Below are 18,464 nucleotides of genomic sequence, written 5' to 3' on the forward strand. Positions count from 1 at the left end.
ATTCATCCTAAGAGTGCCAGGGACAGAAATATAACTAGAAAGATCTCCTATTTCCCACTATTTAGTGCCCTGGGGATCCTAAACCTTTTGAAATCAGACACTTCATACAACTATCACTTCTAGGAGAGTCCCCAGTAAACATTTTCATCTCAAGGAATCACACAGAGTAGAACAAAAACTGAAGAAGAGGTCGGTTGTCTGGGCTATAACAATAGTACTGACCAAGCAAAGCAGATGAGACCTCAGATCCCCTTGCTCTTTGCTCTCACTACCTTTGTCTCACACATAATACTCCACAAAAGAACAACATTTAATAAACACTGACTGAAACCCTAGAGTCCTGTGCAGTGTGCAGAACTGGGTGCATTAACCACACTTTGTATAATCATTGGAAATAGCATGTACCACCTTCAAAACTGAAGATTATTATTCTAGATATTAAATATGTAAAATATTATTTTAAAAACACTTATGACATTCTTACAAGTCAAATTTATGCCCTTGTACATTTTTTAGAAGATTTTATTTATTTGAGAGAGAGAGAGAGAGAGAGAGAGCACAAGTGGAGGGAGGGGCAGAGGGAAAGGGAGATCTCTCTGCTCTCAGCTGAGCAGAGAGCCCAATGCAGGGCTTGAATCCTGGAATCATGACCTAAGCTGAAGGCAGACGCCTGACAGACAGCCACTTAGGCACCCTGCACTTGTAACTGAGGACTTAAAAACTCCAGAGGAAAAAATATAAATGGATAAAATACAATTTTACACAATGTAAACAACTAAAAAATTAGAAGACTAACAAATGCTAAATCTTTTGTCAAGATAGTTTATTTTTTTTTTTAACACATAAAATGTTTCCTTACAAACTCTCTTCCTTTTCCAAGGGAGAATATGTATTTGGAGAGTATACAATTTGAATGCTGATTATTTTAACATGAAAAGTGATTATATGAAAAAACTCTAGAAGGCCTCAGGAAAGTGACAGTTACATAGCATAAGCCATTTGGGTAAGAATACTGCATTTGTGTCTTTTCTTACAGAGCATAGCAAGATGTGTTTTGAAATATACATATTTTCCCATAGTGGAATCTTTAGTAAGTTATTTCATACTTCCTGTGATTTTCCAGCATTAACCTGAATAAATATGGATGCCAAAATTCTCCACTCCAGAGCACCCCCATGATGAGCACCTTTTCTTCTCCCAAGAGTGGTCTTGGGTGTTTTTCTACTGATGTTGGTGATGGGTCAAGTTTCCTTTAGTCTTCAAATGATGTATATCTATTAATTCCATCCCATCACAACATGAGCAACAAGGAGGTAGCACATTCCAACTGTGCAGGAGACAACCATCATTGGGAAGCCCAACCTGAAAAACAAAGAAAAGTGGATTGTGGTGTCTGGTATCTGGTAAGTACTGTAAGATCTAGACTCATTATTACATTTTTTATTGCATCATTATATTTGTCATGATTTAGGAGCTTTCCGTATCTGTAAAGTCAATTATTTCTTATTTCTAGAAATTGAAAAGTTGGTTTTAGTCTAGATGGTATGGATGTGTGCCTTCATTAGATATATGACATTTTGAGATGTGCTTATAATTTTTGCAAATGTTAGTTGACATTTTATAGCCTCAACTTATTCATCTATAATATTAGAGTGTTGATATTGATAATGACACTTACAACTGCCAATATTGTGTAACTGGACCATTATTTAAATCTCTGCATCATCTTCCAATTGTCCTGAGAGAACTGGTTTCCCAGAAAGGTCATATTTCCACAGACCTGGGAAGTTTGTAATGCTTAAAATTGAAGAGAGCTTCAGAGGCAGGATTGGGAAATAATATTTTGTCTTAGGAAGGGAAGATGAGAGTGTAGATAAGCACAAATACAAAAGAAGTCATAAAAAGATGAAAGTTCCCCTCACTATATGCCTCCCATAATATACTTGTATTCCCACAAACCCCTATCCAGGCTAATAAATCCCAGTCAATTCCCACTTTGCATTTGGAACTCATGCTTTGAAGACATTGCTTAGTGGTTCATTGTCACTGAGGGAAGTTACTGCAGAGATTGAAGTTTTTGTCTTGAAAAAGCTTTAAAAAATCACTGGTAAGAGCCCAGTGTGTGATAATGACAAGAATTTTGACATTTCCCTGACCTTCCTCTCCCTGACCATGGCATGAGGAGTGGCTACTCAGAAAGAGCCACAGCAAGGCTCTGTTCACAAAGCTGTAATTTAAACACAGAAACTACATCCACAAGTGAAACAGTTCCTTAAATCCCAAGCCAGAATTGGACATTTCAGGAAGGGGGTAGCTGCTGCTGCTTCTTAAAATTAAATAAATAAATAAACATTTAAAAAAATTTAAAAATGTTTATTTATTTGACAGGAAGAGAGAAAGAATACAAGCAAGTGGAGCAGCAGGCAGAGAGAGAGGGAGAACCAGGCTCCCTGCAGTGCCGGGAGTCCAATGCAGAGCTTGATCCCAGGATCCTGGGATCATGACCTGAACTGAAGGCAGACACTTAACCGACTGAGCTACCCAGTGCCCCAAGGAGGTGGTAGCTTCTATTCTGACATTTCTTTTACAAAACAGAAAACCGAAACAACAGGTTTTACTAAGATTATCTAAATTTCTTGAGATTAATAAACTTGGTTATTATTTTTTTTTTAAATACCTAGACATGTTTGCAATAAGTCAACCCTGATCATTGAATTCTGGAAAAATACACCCAGGAACAGTGTCTGGTCAACTCCAAGCACCACAGATATCATCACAAGCTTTCATACAAATGCAAACCTTTCTTCACACTGTGACAGATTGTGTTAAATTACATCAGTGTTGAGTAAGATGTTGAACACATCAACCTGGGTCCTGGGACATCTGGTATGTTTCACAGGCAAATCTGCCTTGCAACAGATGGATCCCACAAAAAGAAGACATTATACTTGGGGAGTCCAAACCCAGAGGAAGTTCCCTGTAGATGGTTCTGGTGTGCTTCCAATTAAGAGTTACTGGTGGCTCAGAGATAACACCAATCCTAAGAAGGAGCATCATCTGGGGATCTGACACCATCAGAAAAATGACTGTTTACTTAGTATCTAGACACCATGTAAATCCTCACACAGATGACCACATCAACTGCTTATATCACCTTTCAAGACTATTATCATTGCATCCACTGTACAGATGGAATTTGGAAAAGGAAGCAAATTTATCCAGGTCACTTGGGTAACCTGTTATGGTATAGACATTCAAACCCATTCAATCTAACTCTAAAGTCCATGTTCAAAATCATTATACATTCTGCTTCCCTGTGGGTATAAATAAACCATAAAATGAAATATACCACTCAGAAATAAGTGACGTACTGAATATCTGCTATACCTTGAGGGTTTCATCGATAAACATTGACATTTCCCAAACACAATACGGTAGGCCATACATATCATCCCTATTTTATAGACAAAGAAACTGAAGCTTAAATATATTAAGGAATTTCATAAAGTATACCACCACTATGATGCCGATGATATTTTGGAATATTTTTCTGGCTTCAAAACCTGCTTGCATTCCTACCACAACACATTAGTTAAGGGCCCAGCTCTTGTCCAGCTGCATGATCTTGGGACATATCCATGACTCAATTTCTTCATTTTTGAAATGGAAATAGTAGTACTTACTTACTGAAGTTATTATGAGGATTATATGAGTTCATCCCTATAAATGCCTTAGGCCAGTGTCTGGTCACATAATGAGCCACCAGAGCAAGATTGATGAGATACTCCTTTGAGTCCATTTAACATGACAGTGAGTCTCAGACACGATATTCAGGACTACAAAGGAGACATTTTAGTATTCACTGAGCTTCAGGAGACTGGAGCAGTCTAAGCCTATCCTAATACCACCTACAGTGCCTTAAATAAGGAACCCCAGAGGGTACAAACTCCAGCCAAACCAGTGGGAGGAGAGAGATGGAGACAGAGACAAAAGCAGAAACAGAGAGGCAGGTGAGAGATACAGAAAAAGAGGGAGAAGGGAAGAAAAAGGAAAGGGGAGAGTGAGGAAGGTAAAGAAGGAAGGGAGAGATGGAGAGACAGAGAGAAAGAGAGAGAAGGGAATTCACATCAGATGCCAGCTCTATTATTTTAGATTCCAGCTTCATCATTTGTTAGTTATGACATGCCAAAGTCATAATAATACTCACAAAGATATTTGCATGTACCATAAGATCTCTCAAGCCATAAACTTGCATACAGTAAGGATTCTATGAATGAAAAATGTGCTTTTCCAGTCCAAAGAGAACTCACTTAAGTAAATCACCCATTTTTACAGATCAAGAAACAATAAACTATAGCCCCAGGCTAATACTGGCCCACTGCCTGTTTTGGTAAATAAAGTTTTATTGGAACATATTCTCTCTCATTCATTTACTTATCAATGGTTGCTTTACCATCTAGGTGGCTGTGTCTGGCACAGCACAGTAGAGTTGAGTAGTTGCAATAGAAACCATGTGGTCCACAAAGCCTGAAATGTATACTATCTGACCCTTTACAAAAAATATTTTCCTCTCCCATTATAAAAAAATACAGTCTTAAGAAGGTGAAATAAAGTGTCATCTTCTTGTCAACTCCTACTCAAAATAAAAGGTACTTGCAGTCCACCAAGCAACAGAAAAGTACATGAGTCACTATGTAATTTCAAATTTCTAGTACCACATATTCAAAAAACAGCAAAAGAAAACAAATGAAATTAAATTTAATAATATATTTTATTTATTCCAACATATCCAAATTATTATTTTAACATATGATCACATAAAATTCCTAATGGAATATTTTACTTTCACTTTTGTATACTTAATTTTCAAAATCCAGTGTAGGTTTTCTATTTACAAGATATCTTACTTTGACTTGCCACATTTCAAGGCTCAATTGTGTCAAAGTGACTGGGGGCTGTGCAGTCCAATGCAGCTCTAGGAGCATCACAATTTCTGGTTGAAAACATGTGAAAAGGCAGGTTTAAGACCTTGACTAGATGGAGGGGATGCTAGCTCTAGATGGAGTTTTTGGAGAGGATACGCTCGAGCAAGGCCTTCTCAGAGAAAGCAGGTTCAGACTGCCTTACAGAGTCTCTGCCATCCTCTCTGTACATCTCCCCCAGAGGAGCAAGCTCATCAGGGTGACCTTTTCCTTATACATTTTGGAAGTCAAACATAGGCACAAAGAATCCTCTAAGGTTAGGGTCAAGACAAATGATGAAGCTGTTTATTGGCAATTTGAAGACAACACTGACAACAGTGGCTACACACCTAAGTATCTGATGGGTAAAGACAAGGGTGGGGCACCTCTTTCTGTAGAAACTGCTAATGCTGGCATGTTCCTTCTTGGGGTGAGCCCCTGCTGCTTTTTCCTGGTGGTTAGCTTGATTAGTGTTTCAATGTTTCACTCACTGCCCAGGCTGGAGTCTGCTGGAAGGAGATTTATTTGAAGAAAGGGCAGTAATGACTTCCTGTCACTGCCAGCAGTTCTCTTCGTATACACATTTATGCTCTACATTTACCAAGAGCAGTTCCATTTCCCAGAAGATCCATTTGTCTTGCTCCCCAAGCCTCTCAGAAAAGAAGTACCTTTACCAAAAGACTTAGGGAAAGCAAATTTGCTCAAAATCCAGCATCACATCATGCTTTCATTTCCCTCTGGGATTATTTTTAATCTATGGTGGCTCCAAACATCACATTCTGTTACAAAAGACAAAAACACTTGAATGTCAAAGCACAAATCAAGATGCAAAATGTCAGATGGATGCCCAGACAAATGCATTCCGTTTTAGGTTAAAAACATAACTGTGATGACACACAGTACTCCCAGGAACCAAAGCTTCCAAATTGCTGGGAAACAAGCTGCTCAGAACCATGCCATTTCCAATGGGTCAGGCATTTGCACTGAGAGTGGAATTCCACACACTGAAGACTGGCCTAGTTTCAAAAGGAAATGTTTGCTAATGAAGTCTCCTACTTGAGTTTTAGACTGAAACCATTCTTCCTATCATTCTTCCTTCCCAAAAGTCTTTATAACATACCATGATTATAGATCTTAATCAAAAGTCATTTCATTGTTTTCTTTCCACAAAGGTAATGCATGTTTCTCAGCAGAACAGCTTCAGCTTCTACAGGACTGTGGGAGCTTATCACAGGGATGGACAGCTTGCCCCACCATCCATAGACCCTGGATACCTTGAGAGCCATACTCTTCAGTCCCTTAACATGTCCTCATGTTATTCAGGGCCTCAGGACATGAATTGTTCTCTCATCCTCAGCCATCATTTGAAATTTGAACAGCCTCATACCTCATGTCTTGGATTTCTCCAGGTGACAATTAGCTAATCCACTTCACGAAGAAAGGCTGAATGAACTTCCTGCATCCTGGAAATAAAGCCCCATCATTGTATTTCCCATAGAGAGAGGAGTTCCTGGTGGGGTAGAAGGTAGTGACCCAGAGGGAAAGCTACAGAAGAGAGAAGGCACATCTAAGTTAGGAGGCGATCTTATGGTATTTTCAGAGTGTTCCCCATCATATTGTGTTGGTGATGAGCTTCCAGCAGCAGAGCTTACATGGCTAAAGACTAGAAAGAATGACAGAGGAACAAATAGAAATCATAGTAAGGAGCAAAAGCAACAAAGTAAAAAGGCAAAACTTAGAGGAAAAAAGGCAGGTGGCAATGAAATTGTTGAAATTGTAAAAATTTGCTTTTCTCCCCATCAGAATAGCCTCAAGCTTGCATGGTTTCTTTTTCATGTGTTCAAACTTATGACATGTATGTACCATCTTTATAGCAAGCAAAAGAGAAAGAATTCGAGAAAATTATGTCTTGTTCTTTCTCCTTCTGAAAAAAAAAAAAAAAAAAAAGCATTTTCATTACATACTTTGTGCCCACCTCTGCTAGTTCCCTCTGTCTCTTGACCAGTACCAGTGCTCTTGGGCCATCTGTAGAGCTGGGACTCTTATCTCTCCCTCCATGATATCTGCAGCCAGCCAGTCTCTCCCTTCCATGTTGGAGAACCCCTTTACCCATTGAGGGTCTCCACTGAACATAAATGGAAAGTCAGACAGCCCTGCAAATACTTGGCTTCATATGAAAACACTTTATAAATGTTTTTTGCTCAATACCTTTGCTGAAAATTCCTGGCTCCTCCCATATTCTCATATTTGGAATATGACCTTCCTTCTGACTTTTGTTTTTTTAATTGAATTCCACTATAGTTGACGTGCAATGTTATATTAAGTTCAGGTGTGTAATATAGTGATTCAACAATTCTGTACAGTTTTCAGTGCTCATCATGGTAAGTGTACTCTCAATCCCCTTCACTTATTTCACCCATCCCCCATACCCACTTCCCCTCTGGTAATCATCAGTTTGTTCTCTATATTTAAGAGTCTATTTTTTGGTTTGTCTCTCTTTCTTTTCCTTTGTTCATTTGTTTTGTTTCTCAAATTCTACATGAGTGAAATCATATGGTATTTGTCTTTCTCAGCTTGACATATTTCACTTAATATTGTACTCTCTAGCTCTGTGCATATTATTACAAATGACAAGACTTCATTCTTTTTATGGCTGAATAACATTCCATTGTATGTATATACTCCATCTTATTTATCCATTCATCTGTTGATGAATGGACTGTGTCTATAATGTGGCTATTGCAAATGGTGCAGCAATAAACATAGGGTTTCAAGAATCCCTTCTGACTTTTTAAAGAACATCATATTTAGCTGAGTTAAATAGCAGCAGCATTCCTCATCTATACCCAGCAAGCCTTTATCTTTACCTTTCTTTTTTCCCTCTATTGAGTATTGGACTCAAACTTTGGACTGCATCTCTTTGGCCCTCCTCTAAGAACTTTGTTCACCAAGAGCTTTTTTTCTTTCATACCTTTAATGCCTCCTTTTGACTGACATCTTCTTCTATCCTATAAACACCTGCAAATCTTCCTTTGTTACAAATAATTGTTCCTCTCCTTACTCCAACCCCTCTAAAATTACTTAATGCCTTTGTTATTTACATTACACTCTTTGTTGGATAATACCTAGGCGAGATAAAAAGAAATAATAGGCACTCCCTGCCTATAAGTAGCCCACAGTGAAAGGAGCAAATAGAAAATCAAATTTGCAACACAATGTAGTGAGTACTAAACAAAGGCCCATACTCAAGATTGTGAAGGAAAGCACCAAAAGCAAGTAACTCCTTTACCTGGTGGTGCTCAACTGTTGGTGTAAGGGGCTGAGCAGAAAGAGGAGGTTTGTAAGAAAAATAACTTTTAAGTCTGTTGTTCAACAGAAAATGGGAATTGAACAGCCAAAGAGGAGGAGAATGGACATGAGAAATTTCAGAGAGCATCCATATGGATCTACTACTTAAAATAACCTTGATGATTTATATTTTTCCTGAAAAACATTAATTTTATAAAAACTCTTTTATTAGCTCATTTATATAATATCCTAATATAATTTTAATGTTTATCTCTGTAGCTTTATTCCCTTTGTACCTAATTTTTGTATTTATTCTTTTTCTTGATTAATGCCAAAGCTTTATTTATAACATCAAAAGCATTTACAAAAAAAAAAAAAATCACCTCTTGACTTATCAGTTCCACTGTTTACAGTTTTCGTGTGTGTGTGTGTGTGTGTCTTTTTGTTTGTTTTTATTTAAATTCCAGTTAGTTAACATACATTGTAATATTTGTTTCAGGTGTTGAATTTATTGATTCAACAATTACATATAACACCTGGTGCTCATCACAAGTGCACTCCTAATGTCCACCACCTATTTCCCCCATTCCTCACTCACCTGTCCTCAAGTAACCATTGATTTGTTCTCTATAGTTAAGAGTCTGTTTCCTGATTTGCCTCTCTCTCTTTTTCTCGCATGATCATTTGTTTTGTTTCTTAAACAATCAATCAGCTGCCAGTAAATCATAAGGGTGGAGGTTTTTGATCACATCACTGGTTCAATCTCATTAATGGTTATTAGTCCATTCATATTATCAATTTCTTCCTGTTTCAGTCTTGGTAGTTTATAGGTTTCCAGGAATGCAGGCATTTCTTCCAGGTTGCTTAGTTCATTGGCATGTAGTGGTTGGTAATAATTTCTGATGATTGTTTCTATCTCCTTTGTGTTAGTCATGATCTCTCCCCTTTCATTCAAAATTTTATTAATTTGGTCCTGTCTCTTTTCTTTTGGATAAATCTGGCCAGTGGTTTATTGATCTTATTAATTCTTTCAAAGAACCAGCTTCTAGTTTTGTTGATGTGTTCTACTGTATTTCTAGTTCCTAACTCAATGATCTCTGTTCTCATCTTAATTATTTCCCTTCTCATGCATGAGGCAGGCTTAATTTGTTGTTGATTCTCCAGTCCTTTAAGATGTAAAGAGAATGTGTGTATTCTGGTTTTTTTTTTTTTTTGAGTGAGGCTTAGGTGGTTATGCATTTCCCACTTAGGACCAACTTTGCCAAATCCCATGGGTTTTGGACCAATGTGTTTTCTTTCTCACTGGTTCCCATGAATTGTTTAAGTTCTTCTTTGATTTCCTGGTTGATCCAAACATTCTTGAGCAAGGTGTTCTTTAACTTCCAAGTATTTAAATTTCTTCTAAACTTTTTCTTGTGAAAAATGCTTTCAAAGCACTGTATTCTGAGAATTTGCAGGGAATAATCTCAGTCTTTTGGGATCAGTTGAGACCTGATTCATGACCCAGTATGTGGTCTATTCTGGAGAAAGTTCCATGTGTGCTTGAGAAGAATGAGTATTCTCTTGTATTAGGGTGGAATGTTCTTTATGTATGTATCTATGAGGTCCATTTGTTCCAGGGTGTCATTCAAAGCTTGTGTTTCTTTGTTGATTTTCTGCTTAGTTGATCTGTCTGTCTTTGAGAGTGTAGTGTTGAGGTCTCCTACAATTAATGCAGATATCAATATGTCTTTATTTTGGTTAACAGTTGGCTTGTGTAGTTGGCCACTCACATTTGGGGGTATAGATATTTACAATTGTTAGATCTTCTTGTTGGACAGACCCTTTAAGAATGATGTAGTGTCCCTCTGTATCTCTAACTACAAGCTTTAGCTTAAAATCTAATTTGTCTGATATGAGAATTGCTATCCCAGCTTTCTTTTGGGTCCATTGACATAAAAGAGTCCATCCCTTCACTTTCAGCCTGCATGTATCCTTAGGTTCAAAATTAGCCTCTTATAGACAGCATATGGATGGGTCCTGCCTTTTTATCCAATCTGCAATCCTATGCCATTTTATGGGAGCATTTAGGCAGCTCACATTGAGAGTGACTAATGAAAGATAATATTTCAATTGACATCATGCTGCTTGTGAAGTCCTTGTTTCTGTGGATTATAGCTGTATATCTCTGTTCTGGATCACTGTTGTAGTCTTTCTACTTTCAGAGAACTCTCCTTAATATTTCTTGCAGAGTCAGCTAGTGATCATGTATTCTTATAGTTTCTGCTGGTCATGAAAGCTCTTTATCTCTCCATCCATTCCAAATGACAACCTTGTCAGATAAAGTATTTTTTTTAATTAATTAATTTATTTATTTTGATTTTTTAATTTCTTTTCAACATAACAGTATTCATTGTTTTTGCCCCATACCCAATGCTCCATGCAATCCATGCCTTCTATAATACCCACCACCTGGTTCCCCCAACCTCCCACCATCCACCCCTTCAAAACCCTCAGATTGTTTTTCAGAGTCCATAGTCTCTCATGGTTCACCTCCCCTTCCAATTTCCCTCAACTCCTTTCTCCTCTCCATCTCCCCTTGTCCTCCATGCTATTTGTTATGCTCCACAAATAAGTGAAGCCATATAATTGACTCTCTCTGCTTGACTTATTTCACTCAGCATAATCTCTTCCAGTCCCGTCCACGTTGCTACAAAAGTTGGGTATTCATCCTTTCTGATGGAGGCATAATACTCCATAGTGTATATGGACCACATCTTCCTTATCCATTCGTCCATTGAAGGGCATCTTTGTTCTTTCCACAGTTTGGCGACCGTGGCCATTGCCGCTATAAACATTGGGTTATAGATGGCCCTTCTTTTCACTACATCTGTATCTTTGGGGTAAATACCCAGTAAGTGTAATTGTAGGGTCATAGGGAAGCTCTATTTTTAATTTCTCAAGGAATCTCCACACTGTTTTCCAAAGTGGCTGCACCAACTTGCATTCCCACCAACAGTGTAAGAGGGTTCCCCTTTCTCCACATCCTCTCCAACACATGTTGTTTCCTGTCTTGCTAATTTTGGCCATTCTAAGTGGTGTAAGGTGGTATCTCAATGTGGTTTTAATTTGAATCTCCCTGATGGCTAGTGATGATGAACATTTTTTCATGTGTCTGATAGCCATTTGTGTGTCTTCATTGGAGAAGTGTCTGTTCATATCTTCATATGTAGAAGAATGAAACTCGGCCATTCTCTTACACTGTACACAAAGATAAATTCAAAATGGATAAAAGACCTCAATGTGAGACAGGAATCCATCAGAATCCTAGAGGAGAACATAGGCAGTAATCGCTTCGATATCAGCCACAGCAACTTCTTTCAAGATATGCCTCCAAATGCAAAGGAAACAAAAGCGAAGATGAACTTTTGGGACTTCATCAAGATCAAAAGTTTCTGCACAGCAAAGGAAACAGTCAAGAAAACAAAGAGGCAACCCATGGAATGGGAGAAGATATTTGCAAATGACAGTACAGACAAAAGGTTGATATCCAGGATCTATAAAGGACTCCTCAAACTCAACACACACAAAACAGACAATCATATTAAAAAAAAAAAAAATGGGCAGAAGATATGAACAGATAAAGTATTTTTGATGGGACGGTCTTCTCATTTAGTACCCTGAATATGTCTTGCCAGCCCTTTCTGGCTTGCCAAATCTCTATGGGAAAGTCGGGTGTTATTCTGATGTTCCTCCCTCAGTAGGTAAGGAACCTCTTCCCCCTAGCTGCCCTTAAGATGGTTTCCTTGGTTCTGAGAATTACAAGTTTTACTATTACTATTACATACCAGGGTAGTGGTTTATTCTTCTTAACTTGGGAGGGGTCCTTCCTGCCTCTAGGACATGAAATCTTGTTTCATTTCCCAGATTAAGGAAGTTCCCAGCTATGGTTTGCTCAAATATATCTTCTAGTTCTCTCTGTCTCTACCCCCTCAGGGATCCCAATAATTCTGACTTGGAATGTTTCATGGCATCATCTATTTCTTTAATTCTGTTTTCATGTATTCTAAGCTGGTTTTATCCAGTCCTCCTCCTGTTCCTTCTTTTATATCAGTTTGTCTTCTAGATTACTAATTAGCTCTTTTGTCTCATTTACACTAGCTGTTAGAGTATCTAGATTAGATTGTATCTCACTGATAACATTTTTAAGTTCTACCAGATGAACTTTCATCTCTGCCCTTAGAGAATCTATGTTGCCATTAATGGTGTCCTCTATCCCAGGTATTGTCTTCTATTTCTGACATCTTGCTTATATCTATATCCATTAGTTCTGTAGAAGAGGCCACAGTCTCTGAATATTTCCTGTGTTAGGGGTTCCTCCTTTTAGTCATTCTGTTGATGGGTGGTTGAGGGAATATACAGAATCCAAATCATTGACCACAACCTAAGCAAGATGTACCTGTTTTATAGGGACCTTAGGGTTGATGGCCTCTTGTTCTACCAGCCTGTCTTCTGGGACAGGGGCCTGCCACCATGTTACTCAGGCAACCCTGTTTGAACAGGAGTTACCCTGCCCCCTTGGGGGGATGGGCCCAGTGAAAACTGGTTTTGGGGGTCTTTTGTTCTCAGATGTCTTTCCCTGGTGGATTTCTGCATCTCTTTTGAGAGTCAAAGCAGAAGTGACTGTATCCAAACCTCTGTCTCAGAACAGAGATCGCAGTCTGTTCTTCAATGTGCATCCAAGCCACACTGTCTCCGTTTCTGTCTGTGTAGCTAAAAACCGAGTGTCCTGGGTTGTGTACCCCATGGCAGCACTCCAAGCCCTCACTTCCAGGTCCAGGCACATCTTTGCCTTTTGTGCTTCTAAAACCACCAGCTGCCCCCAATTCACATGCATGACCCCACAGCTCCAGGTTTCAGTCTGGGAGACTGCCCTAAATTCTTTCCTCTGACACTGCTATTCTGTGAGTCTGTGCCTGGTCTCCAGCACAGAGGGCTTTTTTGCTGCAGTGGTGCAGGATCCTGGAGGCCCACTCCCCCTTCCATTTAACTTCTGATATCTGCCCAGGGAATCACAGCTCCCCCCTTCACACCTGGAAACCAATCTCCAGGGATATTCTGTTTGTAGAGATCTAGATATATCTTCTTACATCTCAGGATGATTTTGTGGGTATTCAGAGTGGTCTAGTAGATAACCTGCTCAATTAAGGGGACTGGTTGAAATAGGGTCCCTACCCCTCTGCCATCTTTGCAACCACTTAAGTGACTTTTCAATGTAGACTATCAGGTGAGGAAAATCTTTAAGCACAATTAATCTATTAGGTTTCCCCATTTTTTTGGAATTCAGATTTCATTTTTTATTATTTTTTTAATTTTTTGTTTTATTTACTATTATTTTATAAAGAGAGAGCACATGGGAGTAGGGATAGAGAGAGGAAAAGCAAGAGGGGGAGAAAGAATCCCAAGCATGTTCTACTCCCAGCATGGAGCCTCACAACTCTGAGACCATGACTTGAGTCAAAACCAAGTCGGATGCCTAACCAACTAAGCTACCCAGATAACCCCCAGAGCTCTTTTTTTTTTTCCTAAACCAATTCAGGCATATCAGGATTACAATGGCACTGGGGAAACATAATTTCATCAGTTAATGTTAGTTTTTAGCATCAACTTCTTCCTGAATCTGAAACCACTAAGGCCATTAGACCTTCTAAAATCCAAATGGCTTTTCTTTCTAGTTTTACAACATTGTGTTCAACAGAGATCTTACCTGGCAGTATACATTTTTCTGACTTAACACATATGCATGAGAAGAACCCAACCATAGAAAGAATGGGGAAAAGGAGGAAAAACCCATGTGAGAGGCTTTGTTTTTGACAAGGCATCTGGGAGGTTTTCGGCTGATTAGATACTAAATAAGCCACAATGTGCACATTTTCTACAGCACCCCACATAGGAGGAGAGCCCTAGGGTATCTATTTTTAGAATTATAATGTTCAATTTATATCTGTTTAAAGTTGTATGTCATGTAGAAAACAACATGTCACACCAGAGTCATTGTATGACAGAAAAGAAAACCTGTTGGAAATTTCCCAGAACTCTCACCAAGACATCCTCATACACAGAAGCAAGTAAACACTTGAGGAAGAGGAAAGTTACAGCAACTCCAGAGGGAGAACCAGCTATCACCTGGGAAAAGCAGTCACAGAGACTGAACTCGCAGTTCAGGGAAAGGGGATTCAGGAATTTCTATGTTAATAGAAAGTTGCAAATTTGGTTCCTTACATGAAGAGAAAGGAAAGAAAACATGCAGGAATTTCACTTAAGTATTATATCCCATTGTTTTATGACTTTTTTATTCTTCCTTTATTTATTTTTTACAACAACCTGGATATTATTAGATAGCATTATCCCTACATTACAGAAAAAAAGACTGAGGTTCAAATACATTGCAAAAACAGAAAGCAGAGACAGAAATCATTCAGACTGTTAAACACTAAGTCTCTGGGGGTTTCCTTTAGTACTTAAATTGTCATAAGTGACAGAATGCATTAACACAGAATTAGAATATGGTTGAAAACAGAGTCCTTATCTTAAAGGGATTTAAAAATATTTCTGACTGCACCATCCACCCCAATTGCATTCAAGGAAGTGCTGTATCAAAATGACCAGTCTTTCCATTCCCAGAAAAAAACAGGAGAAAGTGAACTATGACCTTGATCATATGTGATCCTTTCTGCTAGGCCACCTTCTGCTTCCTGGTGCTCAAGTCCTATCTGTTTCAGTCTGTTCTGGCTGTACCCAGAGGCTGCTACTATTGTTTCCCTCATCTCCAGCCACATTTGGCAACCTAAACATCTTGTTCTGGATGGAGGGCTCTAACTTACTGCAAGGGAGCTCTGTTACCCATCAGAACAGCATATGCTGCCCATCATGCAGCCAATAAAAGCTCCCTGTGCTACAGTTTTATTTTATTTTTTTTTAAGATTTTATTTATTTATTTGACAGATCACAAGTAGGCAGAGAGGCAGGCAGAGAGTGAGAGAGGAGGAAGCAGGCTCCCTACTGAGCAGAGAGCCCGATGTGGGGCTCGATCCCAGGACCCTGGGATCATGACCTGAGCTGAAGGCAGAGGCTTTAACCCACTGAGCCACCCAGGCGCCCCCGCTGTGCTACAGTTTTAAGGCTTTCAGGGTAGCCATACCTGACTACCCTGCTTCCAACATGGGCTCATTTGAATGTCTCCAAATGTTATTCAAAATGAAATTTCAAGGTCAAATACATTTGAGAAACACTGGCTAAAGAATAGCACAGGTCACTGAGGTAATTAACTACAGGGATCCTTGAAATCCAATATTCTAATGTGGGCTGTGGTTCTCCAAGGGTTGGGTGTATTATGCAGTGTTTCCAAAATGATTTGACCTGGAAACCCTCTTTCTTGAGTTACTTCAAGGGAACAGTGCTCTGTGGGATATCCTTTAAAGAGGAATAGAGATAAATAAAGTTCTAGGACCAAGAATTAGGAAAATATCAAGACCCAAAACCTATTTTAGCTAACTCAGCTACAAAAAAAGAAAGACCAAAAGGCCATGATTCATATATGTGTCTTTGTATAAGAGTATGAGGAAAAATGCTTAAGCTCTGGCCTAATTTAGAATGATTCTAACATTGTATCAAAATACCTTCTCTATACCATTTTAAGACAAATGTCCCCTTTCATAAATTTCAGATCGTGGCCATCAAACACATCTCCATCATTTTTTCAATGCTCTAATCTTAAACTGGACATTTACAGGATTCAAGAGTTAGTTGCCTTGTGAAACGTTCCATCATGAGCTCTGATTATTAAAAGTCTTCCCTTTCACTGAGTCAAAAAAAACCCACTTGTACTCATAGGTCCCATTTCTATTCCTCGCAGTATGGAAATATTTTTCTCAGCATGTACCAAGTCCCCTTCATATTCTCTTTGCCAGTATATCTAGTTCCTTCAACTCTTTCTTAGATTGAACTGTTCTTAAATCCTTGCCCAGTCTCATTCTGTGGAAGAGGACTAGTTCAAAGTCTCTCCTACTTCAGATATTTAAAGCAGACTATCCTGTATCACTTATGGAGAGTACCCACCTCAGAAAGTTGGCTTCCCTATTATTTTGTCACTCAAAAACTACAATATATTTTTTTTTACTTTTGCCATTACTTAGTATTGACTTCTTCAAATCTCAGGAGATTTAACCTGTGATCCTTAAATCTATTTATTTATCATCTTTAAAAACTGCTTCATCCTTTCTTATATATCATATCAGAGAATAAGACATTTCTTAAAACCTTAAAAATAGCTTATCAGACATTAAGGTTATAATAAATTTCTAGAATTGTAAAGTTAAATTTACCTACTTTGGAGGTAACCTTGTCTAAAACTTCTTTTTACACATGAAGAAACTAAAACATGAGTAGTAAAGGGATTTGCTATAGTCAATTCTTTTAATACATGTTTTTGAGCATTTACCTAATATGCTCAACACTATTCCATGGCTAAAGATACACAGCAGGGGGGAAAAAAAGTTTCTGCTCTATTGTGACTTACATTCTATTTTGACAAAGAATTGAGTTGAACCCAATTCTTTCTCTTGCTCGTCTTTCTGTCTCTATCTTATCCTTTTTAATACAAAAATAGCTCTATAAAACTTTCATATATATAATGCCCAAAACTGATGAAAGAACATTTATATTTAAATTAAAGCTGAATTATTTCCAACAGGTCTCAAACTCCAAAATTTACCGTTCCTTTTCCCCCAACTTTCCAAATAACCCGTTTTATGCCCATATAACCCTTGCCTTCAAGGTTTGTCAGTTAATAGCTAATTAGGAAATGATGCTTTGTCTGCAGATATGAGCCACCTTCCACAGACTGCAGGCAAAAATACCACTCTCCTTGGGGCTGGGTATGCTCAGGTGAATACACATTCCTCACAGGATAGTGTGTAGGGACCACACTTGTAAAGTCTGTACCTGGAACTGATGGGGCAATCTCAATGAGATGAAATGGAAGGAAAAAGGATAGTTTGATCTTCCTGAGTACATGCTTCTGTAACAAAATGCAGCTGTCTAAAGAAGAAAAAAAAATGTGTGGAAAGTATCCAAAGGAACTTCACTAAGGTTATTTTCTAATGCAAGTTGAGAAGAAATCTATCACAAATTTAGTTATCAGGGACATACTAGAACTTTTGTATTTTGTAGTCAAAATTGAAAAACACAGCAAAATATTAACTCACAAAGAAGTTGACATTTCTAAGAATAATCAATTATTTACACATCTTTTGCTTATAGTAAACTGGTAGCCAACTATTCCATATAATAGGTGAAGAAAACATGTCAAAAAATGGTCAGAAGACATGAACAGACACTTCTCCAATGAAAGCATACAAATGGCTAGCAGGCATTATGATAATGATGATGGCATCATTAGCCATGGAGGAAATGCAAATCAAGACCACACACACACCTGTTAGAATAGCAAAGATTAACATGGCAGGAAACAACAAATGTTGGAGAGGATGTGGAGAAAAGGGAACCCTCTTACACTGTTGGTGGGAATGCAAGTTGGTGCAGCCACTTTGAAAACAGTGTGGAGATTCCTCAAAAAATTAAAAATAGGGCTAACCTATGATTTGGCAATGGCACTATTGGGTATTTACCCGAAAGACACATATGTAGTGAAAAGAAAGGCCATATGTACCCTAATGTTCATAGCAACAATGTCTACAATCACAAACTATGGAAAGAGCCAAAATGCTCTTTAACAGGTGAATGGATAAAGATGTGGTCCATATATGCAATGGAATATTACTCAGCCATCAGAAAGGATGAATATCCAACTTTTGCATCAATATGGATGGGACTGGAGGAGATTATGCTAAGTGAAATAAGTCAAGCAGAGAAGGTCAATTATCTCATGGTTTCACTTACTTGTGGAACATAAGGAATAACATGAAGGACATTAGGAGAAGGAAAGGAAAAGTGAACTGGGGGAAATCAGTGGGGGAGATGAACTATGAGAGACTGTGCACTCTGAGAAACAAACTGAGGGTTTTAGAGGGGAAGGAAGTGGGAAGATGGGTGAGCCAGGTGTTGGGTACTAAGGAGGGCATGTATTGCATGGAGCACCGGGTGTTGTACATAAACAATGAATCTTGGAACACTGCATCAAAAACTAATGATGTATTTTATGGTGACTAACATAAA

General features: G+C 38.4%; 1 protein-coding gene across 2 annotated transcripts in view; it reads right to left on the reverse strand.

Annotated features, from left to right (window-relative positions):
• Positions 1-598: 598 nt before the first annotated feature.
• Positions 599-18,464, reverse strand: part of OCA2 (OCA2 melanosomal transmembrane protein) — a 399,414-nt gene continuing 381,548 nt past the window's right edge. For both annotated transcript variants that reach the window (XM_032342310.1, XM_032342311.1), the window contains one exon: positions 599-1,362. In XM_032342310.1, the coding sequence (XP_032198201.1) occupies positions 1,278-1,362 (85 nt within the window). In that variant the 3' untranslated portion in view covers positions 599-1,277. The remainder of the gene's footprint in view (positions 1,363-18,464) is intronic.

This window comes from Mustela erminea, chromosome 5 (genome assembly GCF_009829155.1).
Source record: "Mustela erminea isolate mMusErm1 chromosome 5, mMusErm1.Pri, whole genome shotgun sequence".
NCBI classification, from domain to species: domain Eukaryota; kingdom Metazoa; phylum Chordata; class Mammalia; order Carnivora; family Mustelidae; genus Mustela; species Mustela erminea.